Source organism: Mustelus asterias, chromosome 17, assembly GCF_964213995.1.
Source record: "Mustelus asterias chromosome 17, sMusAst1.hap1.1, whole genome shotgun sequence".
Classification (NCBI taxonomy): Eukaryota; Metazoa; Chordata; class Chondrichthyes; order Carcharhiniformes; family Triakidae; genus Mustelus; species Mustelus asterias.
The window spans coordinates 53,144,724-53,156,709 of NC_135817.1; the positions used below are offsets into that span (position 1 = coordinate 53,144,724).

Sequence of the window (11,986 nt, forward strand, 5' to 3'; positions counted from 1 at the left end):
GTTATCAGTTTTCTGCTGCCACTCATTGCTATCTTTATCATCTTTTAGTCATAGTTCTGTCATGCGTGTCTCTGTTTCCATAACTACAGTCTCCATTAGAAGAATTCTGCATCACAAATTGATTTTGTGCCTCAAAGCCTCCAGGTTTTCCAGCTCCCGAGGAGTTTACTCTTTGGATGGGCTTGGCATTTTCCTCTAACTGGGTCACTTGCTTGGCTCACAAGCAGCTTCCACCTGTGACCTGCTGCTCTCTGACAACTCTCTGTGCCAACCTCTAATGGAAGAAGAATTCATGAATGTTAAATAGCAGCAGCACTCTTTGATGTTTATCACATTTGACTGTCAGTGTGTAGTGAAATAGAAGGATGTAACATTGGAGATGAGCTTCAAAGGGCTAGCATGTATTGCAAGATGTGAGGGAATGTTAAACAGAAGGGACTATGACAGACAAGCTGACTCATAGAGAGAACAATATGTATTCTTTGTAATCCCAACGATGTTGAATCTCAACTTTGAGCACAGACAGTGTTGCATCTTCTCCGAGGGCATCAGCAAGTTGGCAGTGTATTTAATTGGCAGGTCACATTCCCTTGCTGTCACAGTGAGGTTGTTAAATTTCTTCCTACATATTCGGGGGTGGAGGGGTGATGGTTCTTGTTATTATGAAGGTGCTGTTACTTGCCTTTCCAGCTCCTTCCACGTGACATGGCGAGACTCCATCCCTCCTTTTAGTAAGCACCACTTCCACAGTGTAGTCTACAATGTTTGAAACTCTCATATTCTTTTGTAAGGAGCCACCTTCCTCTCCCCTTCATGAACCATATGCAGATAATGGCCTGGTGGTATTATTGCTAGACTATTAATCCAGAAACTCAGCGAATGTTCTGGGGACCTGGGTTCAAATTTCGCCACAGTAGGTGGTGGAATTTGAATTCCAATTTTAAAAAACTGGAATTAAGAATCTAATGATGACCATAAAACTATTGTCGATTGTCAGGAAAACCCATCTGGTCACTAATGTTTTAGGGAAGGAAATCTGCCATCCTTACCTGTTCTGGTCTACATGTGACTCCAGAGCCACAGCAATGTGGTTGACTCTCAACTGCCTTCGGGCAATAAATGCTGGCCAGCCAGGAATGATCATGTCCCATGAATGAATAAAAATAATTCCTGCTCTGAGTCTGCTTGTGACCTTCCTTCAGCATCCCTGCACCTACCCACTCCTCCCTCCACTCCTATCCTTGGGTTTTAAGGCCTTCTGGTTACTGTCCTGGTTGGACAAGACTCTCATTCTATTCCAACACAGTTACTTAAATGAACTAACCTCAGGACATTGACAAGATCAACCCCCTGTTGTACCAGGAATTCAAAGTCCTGCCCATCACACCTCTACCTCTGAAACAGAGCAAGGCTCATTTCAGGCCCTGTATCTTTAATTCAGTATAGATTAGCCATTTGGGCCATGACAACATTCCGGCAATAGTACTTAAGAACTAGCTCCAGAACTAGCTGCACTTCTAGCCAAGCTGCTCCAGTACACTGGCACCTACCCGTCAATGTGGAGAATTGTCCAGGTATGTCTTGTCGATAAAAAACAGGACAATCTAACTCGGCCAGTTGCCACTCATCAGTTTACTCTCAATCAACAGCAAAGTAATGGATGGTGTCATCGACAGTGCTATCAAGTGGCACTTACTTAGCAACAACCTGCTCAGTTTGGGATCCACCAGGGCCACTCAGATCCCAACCTCATTACAGCCTTGATCCAAACATGGACAAAAGAGCTGAACACCAGAGGTGAGATGAGAGTGACTGCCATGACATCAAGGCAGCATTTGGCCAAATGTAACATCAAGGAGCCCTAGCAAACCTGAGGTCAATGGAAATTGAGGGCGGGGGGGGGGGGGGCTGGGGAGGAGAGAGAAACTCTCCATTTGTTGGAGTCATACCTAGCGCAAAGGGTGGCACGGTGGCACAGTGGTTTGGGGCAGCACGGTGGCACAGTGGTTAGCACTGCTACCTCACAGCACCAGAGACCCAGGTTCGATTCCCAGCCTGGGTCACGGTGTGGAGTTTGCACATTCTCCCCATGTCTGCCTGGGTTTCCTCCGGGTACTCCGGTTTCCTCCCACACACCAAAGTAGTGCGGGTTAGGTTGATTGGCCATGCTAAATTGAACCTAGTGTCAGGGAATTAGCAGGGTAAATTTGTGGGGTTACGGGAAAAGAGCCTGGGTGGGATTGTGGTCGGTGCAGACTCGATGGGCCGAATGGCCTACTACTTCTGTACTGTAGGGATTGTATGATTCTATTATTCAAAGCAAGATGGTTGTGGTTGTTGGAGGTCAGTCCTCTCAGTCCTGGAACATTGATGCAGGAGTTCCTCAGGTTAGTGTCCTGGGCCTTTTCAGCATTTTCAGCTGCTTCATCAATGACCTTCCTTCCATCATAAGGTCAAAAGTCCGCAAATGACTGCACAATGTTCAGCACCATTCAAGACTCCTCAGACACTGAATCATTCATGTCCATATGCTGATAAGTGGCAGTCACATCACAGAAGCGCCAGGCAATGGCCATCTCCAACAAGAGAGTCTAACCATCTCTCTTTGAAATTGGCATTACCATTGCCGAATCCTCCACTATCAACATTTTGTGGTTACCATTGACCAGCATCCGAGCTTGATCAGCCAAATAAATACTGTGGCTATCAGAGCAGTGCAGAGGTAAGGAATTATGCAGCGAATAACTTACCTCCTGACTCCCCAAAGCTTTCCCATCATCTACAAAACACAAATCAGGAGTGTAATGGAATACTCTCAATATGCCTGGATGAGTGCAGTTCCATCAACAATCAAGAAACTTGGCACAATCCAGCACAAAAAAACAATACTACTTGATTGGCACCCCACGACATCCACTCCATATCCTTGAAGCTCAGAGGAACAGATGAATCTTGGGGTACTTATTCACAGATCCCCAAAGGTGGCAGAGCAGTTGAATATAGTAGTTAAGAAGGCAAATGGGACACTTGCTTTTATCAGTTGTAACATAGAAAATAAGAGAAAGGAGGTTATGTTGGAGCTGTATAGAATGTTGGTTAGGCCACCGCTGGAAAACTGTGTGCAGTTCTGGTCACCTCACGACAGGAAGGATGTGAAAGCACTAGACGGGGTACAGAGAGTCACCAGGATGTTGCCTGGAATGGAGCATTTGAGCTATAAGGAGAGACTAGGTGGGCTTGGATTGTTTTCTTTAGAGCAGAGAAGGCTGAGGGGGACACGATTGAGGTGTATAAGATTGAGGGGTTTGGACAGGGTGAATAGGAAGCAACTACGCCCCTTGGATGAGGGGTCAATCATGAGGGGACATTGTTTTAGGGTGAGGGGCAAGAGATTCAAAGGATTTGAGAAAAAAAACAGTCAGAGGGCGGTGATAATCTGGAATGCGTTGCCTGGGAAGGTAATGGAGGCTGGAAGCCTTACAACCTTTAAAAAGTATCACCCCAAGACCGGAAAATCCCGCCCAAGGTCAACCCACCTTTGTATGGTCTGTCCCCCGCCCACTACGATTCCTGTGGCGGGCAGGACAGGAAAATTCCACCCGATGACTCTATGACCATGACTCCCTCCACCACCGATGCACAGTGGTCGTAGTGTGCACTATCTACAAGATGCACTGGAGCAACACATCAAGTCTCTATCCACAGCACCTTCCAAGCTCGTGACAACCACTACTCAGAAAGAGAGGGACAGCAGACACATAGAACATAGAACATAGAAAGCCACAGCACAAACAGGCCCTTCGGCCCACAAGTTGCGCCGATCACATCCCCGCCTCTAGTCCTATCTATAGCCCTCAATCCCATTAAATCCCATGTACTCATCCAGAAGTCTCTTAAAAGACCCCAACGAGTTTGCCTCCACCACCACCGACGTCAGCCGATTCCACTCACCCACCACCCTCTGAGTGAAAAACTTACCCCTGACATCTCCTCTGTACCTACCCCCCAGCACCTTAAACCTGTGTCCTCTCGTAGCAACCATTTCAGCCCTTGGAAATAGCCTCTGAGAGTCTGCCCTATCCAGACCTCTCAACATCTTGTAAACCTCTATCAGGTCACCTCTCATCCTGCGTCTCTCCAGGAAGAAGAGACCAAGCTCCCTCAACCTATCCTCATAAGGCATGCCCCCCAATCCAGGCAACATCCTTGTAAATCTCCTCTGCACCCTTTCAATGGCTTCAACATCTTTCCTGTAATGAGGTGACCAGAACTGTGCGCAGTACTCCAAGTGGGGTCTAACCAGGGTCCTATAAAGCTGCAGCATTATCTCCCGACTCCTAAACTCAATCCCTCGATTAATGAAGGCTAGTACGCCGTACGCCTTCTTGACCGCATCCTCCACCTGCGAGGCAGATTTAAGAGTCCTATGGACCCGGACCCCAAGGTCCTTCTGATCCTCTACACTGCTAAGAATGGTACCCTTCATATTATACTGCTGCTTCATCCCATTGGATCTGCCAAAATGGATCACCACACACTTATCCGGGTTGAAGTCCATCTGCCACTTCTCCGCCCAGTCTTGCATTCTATCTATGTCTCGCTGCAACTTCTGACATCCCTCCAAACTATCCACAACACCACCTACCTTGGTGTCGTCAGCAAACTTACCAACCCATCCCTCCACTTCCTCATCCAGGTCATTTATGAAAATGACAAACAGCAAGGGTCCCAGAACAGATCCCTGGGGCACTCCACTGGTCACTGACCTCCATGCAGAGAAAGACCCCTCCACAGCCACTCTCTGCCTTCTGCAGGCAAGCCAGTTCTGGATCCACAAGGCAACAGCCCCTTGGATCCCATGCCCTCTCACTTTCTCAAGAAGTCTTGCATGGGGGACCTTATCGAACGCCTTGCTGAAGTCCATATAGACCACATCCACCGCTCTTCCTTCGTCAATGTGTTTGGTCACATTTTCAAAGAACTCAACCAGGCTCGTAAGGCACGACCTGCCCTTGACAAAACCGTGCTAACTACTTTTGATCATACTAAACTTCTCTAGATGATCATAAATCCTGTCTCTCAGGATCCTCTCCATCAACTTACCAACCACTGAGGTTAGACTCACCGGTCGGTAATTTCCCGGGCTGTCCCTGTTCCCTTTCTTGAATATAGGGACCACATCTGCAATCCTCCAATCCTCCGGAACCTCTCCCGTCTTCATCGACGATGCAAAGATCATCGCCAAAGGCTCCGCAATCTCCTCCCTCGCCTCCCACAGTAACCTGGGGTACATCCCATCCGGTCCCGGCGACTTACCAACCTTGATGCCATTCAATAGTTCCAACACATCCTCTTTCTTTATGTCCACATGCTCGATCCTTTCTGTCCACCGCAAACCAGCAGTACAACCACCCAGATCCCTTTCCACCGTGAATACCGAGGTAAAGTATTCATTAAGCAGCTCCGCCATTTCTAACGGTTCCGCACAAACTTTTCCCCCTTCACCTTTTAAGGGTCCTATGCCTTCACATCTCATCCTTTTACTCTTGACATATTTGTAGAAAGCCTTGGGATTCTCCTTAATCTTACCCGCCAAGGCCTTCTCATGACCCCTTCTCGCTCTCCTAATTTCCTTCTTAAGCTCCTTCCTACATCCCGTATACTCCTCTAAATCCTTAACACCTCCTAGCTCTCTGAACCTTCTGTACGCCTCTCTTTTCTTATTCACCAGGTTCATCACAACCTTCGTGCACCACGGTTCCCGTACCCTACCAACACCCCCCTGTCTCATCGGAACGTTGTCATGCAGAGCTCCAGACAAACATTCCTTGAAAATCCTCCACTTTCCTTCGGTACTTTTCCCCAAGAATGCCTCCTTCCAATTTACCCGTCTAATTTCCTCCCTGATGACACTGTATTTCCCTTTACTCCAGAGAAACACTTTCCTAGCCTGCCTGATCCTATCTCTTTCCAATGCTATCGTGAAGGAGATAGAATTATGATCGCTATCCCCAAGATGCTCACCCACCGAGAGATCCTCCACCTGTCCAGGTTCATTAGCCAGCACCAGATCAAGTACAGCCTCTCCTCTAGTAGGCTTATCCATATACTGTGTCAGGAAACTCTCCTGGACACACCTAACAAACTCCTCTCCATCCAAACCCCTAGCCCTAGGGATATTCCAATCTATGTTTGGGAAATTAAAATCTCCCATCACGACAACTCTGTTATTCCTACATCTCTCCAGGATCTGTTTCCCCATCTGCTCCTCAACATCTCTGTTACTATTGGGCGGCCTATAGAAAACACCCAGCAACGTTACCGACCCCTTCCTGTTCCTAACCTCCACCCACAGAGACTCCGTAGTCAATCCCTCCACGGCGTCCACCTTCTCTACAGCCGTGACACTATCCCTGATCAACAGTGCCACTCCCCCCCCCTCTCTTGCCTCCCTCCCTGTCCTTCCTGAAACATCTAAAACCCGGCACCTGAAGCACCCAGTCCTGTCCCTGAGACATCCAAGTCTCCGTAATGGCCACCACATCACAATTCGAAGCAGCAATCCACGCTCTAAGCTCATCCACTTTATTCACTACACTCCTGGCATTAAAATAGACACATCTCAGACCTTCAGCCTGAGCACTTCCCTTCTCCATCACTCGTCTAACCTCCCTCTTACCCTGTTTACATTCCTTATCTATTTGCGAGCTAACCTCCTCGCTCTCAGTCCCCTCATTTCGATTCCCTCCCCCCAATCTTTCTAGTTTAAAGTCTCTCCAGTAGCCTTAGCCAACCTTCCCGCCAGGATATTGGTCCCCCTGGGATTCAAGTGCCACCCGTCTTTTTTAAACAGGTCACACCTGCCCCTAAAGAGGTCCCAATGATCCAAGTACCCAAATCCTTGTCCCTTGCTCCAGTCCCTCAGCCACGCATTCATTCTCCACCGATTCCTGTTCTCACTCTCCCGCGGCACAGGCAGCAATCCCGAGATTACTACCTTTGCATTCCTCTTTCTCAGCTGTCTACCTAACTCCCTATATTCTCTTTTCATGACCCCTTCCCTCTTCCTACCTATGTCAGCAGTACCTATATGCATCACGACCTTCGGCTCCTCTCCCTCCCCCTTCAGGATTTCTGGGACTCGACCAGAGACATCCCGGACCCCTGCACCAGGGAGGCAAACCACCATCCGAGAGTCCCGTCTGTGTCCGCAAAAACGCCTATCTGACCCCCTCACCGTAGAGTCCCCAATTAGCACTACCCTCCTTTCCTTACCCTTTTGCACTACTGGGCCAGGCTCAGCTCCAGAGACACTGCCACCGCTGCTTCCCCCAGGTGGGCTGTCCACCCCAGTAGTACTCAGACAGGAGTACTTATTATTAAGGGGCACATCCACCGGGGTGCTCACCATCAACCGAGCTTTCTCCTTCCTCACTGTTACCCAGTTACCCTCCTCCCGTGGTCCCGGTGTGACCACCTGCCGATAGCTCCTGTCAATGACCTCCTCACTATCCCTAACCCGGCGAAGGTCCTCGAGCTGCAATTCCAGTTCCCTAACATGGTCCCTTAGGAACCGCAGCTCAACACACCCAGCACAGATATGGTCGTCCGGGAGGCTAGGAGCCTCCAGGACCTCCCACATCCTACATTGGGAACAACATACTGGCCTCACACTCATAATTGCCCCTTTAAACACACAGGGAAAAAAAAAAGTGAATGAAAATTTTAAACTTACCTTTCCTCCTCCTGTTTTCTCCAAAGCCCTGCTCTCACTGGGTCTTTTTTTTTAGGTTAGAGGAGGAGGGAGGGTGGGATACTCTACAAGTGTAGAGTATCGGGATTCCTCTCTGTTCCAATTTATTGGGAAAAAAAAATCTCTCTCTCCCAGACCTCCCTGCGCGACCACTTCCGGGTTTAGATATTTTTTAAGAAAAAACCCGCGAAAAAGTAAGTTAAAAAATAACAGCGCTTACCCGCAGCACTCCTCTCGCGAATCTCTCCCTCTCTGCTGCACTTCCAAGAAGCAATGAGGCCGATTCACTGAGGTGAGTAACTTTTTTTAAAAAAAATCTCTCTCTCCCAGACCTCCCTGCGCGACCACTTCCGGGTTTAGATATTTTTAAAGAAAAAACCCGTGAAAAAGTAAGTTAAAAAATAACAGCGCTTACCCGCAGCACTCTCGCGAATCTCTCCCTCTCTGCTGCACTTCCAAGAAGCAAACATGGGAAAACCACCTTCAAGCTCTCCTCAAAGCCATACACCATCCTCACTTGGTACTATATCTCCATTACTGCAGCTCAGCTGGATCAAAATTCTTGAACTCCCTTCCTAATAGCACTGTGGGTGAATTACACTAAATGGACTGCAGCACATGGTTGAAGAAATCAACTCACCACCACTTTCTCAGTGACAATTAGGGATAGATAATAAATGTTGGCCTAGTCAGCGATGCCCACATCCCATGAATAATTTTTCTATTTTAATTTGCATGTCAAGAGTAAAAAATTTATAATTACAAATTACTGATGGTGTAAATTGTTGGAATAATTTGAGGTAATGAATTTAGTATCAAGCAAAAAGAACACAACTGAAGCCTTTTGCCTTAAATACAATATTTCTTGTAACATGTTCATAACAAGAAATTAAATAATCCCAGTGACCACAATGGCATTCTAGTTTTCTGATATACCTATCCTAGAGTTTAATGACCATTTTAAAAATTCAATCAGTTTTTTTGGTACATTCAAGATGATGCCAGAGCGTGGCAACTTCTTGCAAGCTGTTCCCAGCAAACAGTCTAATCCTATCTTTTACTCTTGTTCTATGCTTTTAAAACTGCACTCCATCTCTTTTAAACTCTCTAATAATGTTCTCTAAACCCTAGCTATGACTGTAACACCATATTCTGCACCCTCTCCTTTCCTTCTCCCCTATGTACTCTATGAACGGTATGCTTTGTCTGTGTAGCGTGTAAGATACAATACTTTTCACTTTATCCCACTACATGACAAAAATACATCAAATCAAAGATGGAAACAGTGGCCCCAAATTTCCTCAGGGATGGGTAATGTCAGCAAATTACAGCGTTGTCTCTCAGTTGTGCCATTTTTTGTTAAATAGTAGATCCCATGTTTCCGGCTCAGCAGGAACCGGGTGGATTCTGGGCGGACGGTACACTGAGTAAGATGAGGTGCACTGAATCCCAGGTGGCACAAGTGAACTTGTTCTGTGGGGGAGGAGCATCCATGCTCGTAGAGCAGCCTGGATCTCTGAAGCAAGGGTGAGGTTTTTTTAAAAGATTGGACAAAGGGTCAAGTTGAGTCCTGGGGGATGGTGGGAAGGGATGGAGATTGCCTCCAGGCAACCATAACCTCACACCCAGTGGAGAGTAAGAACCTGATCTCCCAGCTGCACGGAAGAAGCAGGTACCAAAGGTGTGCCTATGGACATTTTCAATCAAATTTGCAAACTCCGGTTAGCCCTGGATGGCAATGGAACACTTACATGACATTGCTGAAACTAATGCCTATTCCTTTCAGCAGAGCATCTGATTAGACCTGGGACCTAGCGGTTTTAAAATCTTGCTGGGCCTCAGTGATCCATAACACACGGACATTAGATAGCAAAATGTCCTGGAAAGCTGCCGTGACCATGTGGAACTTAATGCTTTTTACTTAGAGTCGTGTATTGGAATTACAGCATGAGATAAAAATACACAAATACTTAATGCATTTGTCTGAAATCTCTCTCTCTCTCTCATTTTAGAAAATGTATTAATATCTATTGATAGTTTCAGTGCATGCATGTGTTAACATCAATGATGTCATTCTTAGAAAATGAAAGAATATGAATATGGGTGGCGCGGTGGTTAGCACTGCTGCCTCGCAGTGCCGGGGACCTGGGTTCGATTCCCGGCTTGGGTCACTGTCTGTGTGGAGTTTGCACATTTTCCCCGTGTCTGTGTGGGTTTCCTCCCACAGACCAAAGATGTGCGGGTTAGGTTGATTGCCCCTTAGTGTCAGGAGGACTAGCTAGGGTAAATACATGGGTTTATGGGGATAGGGCCTGGGTGGGATTGTGGTCGGTGCAGAGTCGATGGGCTGAATGGCCTCCTCGTGGACTGTAGGATTCTATGATTCTATGAACCTAATACCACTGTTAAAACAAGTCCATTGGTTGATTTCACCCTCCCTCCCAGTCCCCACCACCCCGTGAATAATGCAAACCTCCATCTCTTCCCTAGTTTCTCACTCAATGTATTTTTCTCACTCAACCTTCATATCCCAGCTATAACATTCCTTAACCATAAAGAAGAGTATTCACCTGTGAGCACTTCCATGGTGAGGATCAATGGTCCTATAATCAATCTCCAGGGGGTTTAGAATTCAGTACATTTCAGAGTTGTGAGACAGGCTGTTCCTGTTTTACTTCCGCGAGCCTGCAAAGTGTACTAGCATTGCTCATCTGAGAAATTAAACAAACCTTATTCTCAAATTATTAGGAATCGAACTCTCAGGTACTCCGGCACTAACTTCACTTTTTTCCATTGATGTTGGAGATGTGTGCACCCCATTGTTCATTTTTGTCTCTTTCTCTTCCAGTCATTCCAGACACGCTGAGTGCAGTATCGGTACCACAGACCCTGAGTAAAGTAGAAGGTGACTCCCTGGAACTGGTCTGTGAAGTATCCAAGCAAACATTCCAGCACACGCACGTGGCTGTCGCATGGTACCTACAGAAGGGAGATCAGAATCTCAAGGTCATCTCTCTAACTCGAGATTTCATCCTACGTTCTGGAGAGTCATTTAAGCAGAGACAGGCATCGGGAGATGTACGACTGGATAAGATTGGAGTGACTTCATTCAAACTCACCATCTACCAACTGCAAGCATCTGATCAGGGAGAGTTCTATTGTGAGGCTAGAGAGTGGATCCAAGACCCGGACAGGTCTTGGTACACCATAGCTACCAAACGCACTGACAAAACAATGGTGAATATAAAAGCTACTGGTAAGTAGTTACCACTCAAAGGCAGTGACCAGTATAGCTATTAAGTTAATGTATCGAGAATAGTGGGTAAAATTTTATCCTTCTCCACCAGCATGTGGTCTGCCTGCCTACCTGGCTGGCCTTGATCTGAGGCCCTTAAGTGGCAGCTTTAGCTGCGCTGGCTGGTGTCGGGCAAGGAGGGAGGGGTTTTACCTCCTTTTGGAGTCCCTTGTACCCATCGAAGGCAATCGCTTTCACACTTTCTCCTCCCTGCCAACCCAGGTTGTCAAGCACAGCCTCCCATTCCACTTATTCCTCTATCTGGGCCTCACCAATATGCCAAATATATCTTCAGCCAGGCCTTCTGTTAGCTCCTCTTTTTCAGGGACTGGCTGTAGTCCCACCCGTGGCCACCACTCGTACCCAACATTGCTGGGACTACAGAGGGACTATTCCCTAAGGTGACACTTCTCCTCTCAGATGGAGACAGAAACCTTGACCTTAGCCAATTAGTGCCCCACTGAATGTTTAAATGGCTGCAGTATTGACACTTTAGCTGGCAGGGCAGGACACCCTACCATCCAAAAACTCCTGTCCAGTGTGTTCTTAGCATATAATATAAGTTGTGAAAAGGGCAAAGCTAGCAGGTCAAAGTAAGGGTTCCAGAGCAGCAAAGGATGGTTATCTCCTGATTGTTGTGTGTTCTGAAATTCAGACCATGTTGGCCATTGATGCCAAGCAGAGGCTAAGCAAGGGACTGGAGAAGAAATATTGGACGATGAATCCAGTTCAGTTACTTGAACAAATGCTTGGTTTAGATGGTAGCGCACTTGCCAATTTGGGTCACTTTTAGTTGTACTCAACTATTGAGAGACACTGCCATTCAACAGCTCAGGGAAGGGTCTCTGTTCCTCATTGCTGTTTCAGTGACACTGGCTGGTTGGTGTGTATGTAAGTGGATGAATTGACTTCCTGTTGCTTTAGGAGGCTAAATGGAT

The 11,986-nt window shown here is 47.0% G+C and overlaps 1 protein-coding gene across 1 annotated transcript in view; it reads left to right on the forward strand.

Annotated features, from left to right (window-relative positions):
- Positions 1 to 11,986, forward strand: part of LOC144506482 (immunoglobulin superfamily member 3-like) — a 225,883-nt gene that overhangs the window by 137,550 nt on the left and 76,347 nt on the right. Inside the window, exon 3 of the mRNA XM_078232661.1 lies at positions 10,602 to 11,009. Within this exon, the coding sequence (XP_078088787.1) occupies positions 10,602 to 11,009 (408 nt within the window). The remainder of the gene's footprint in view (positions 1 to 10,601; positions 11,010 to 11,986) is intronic.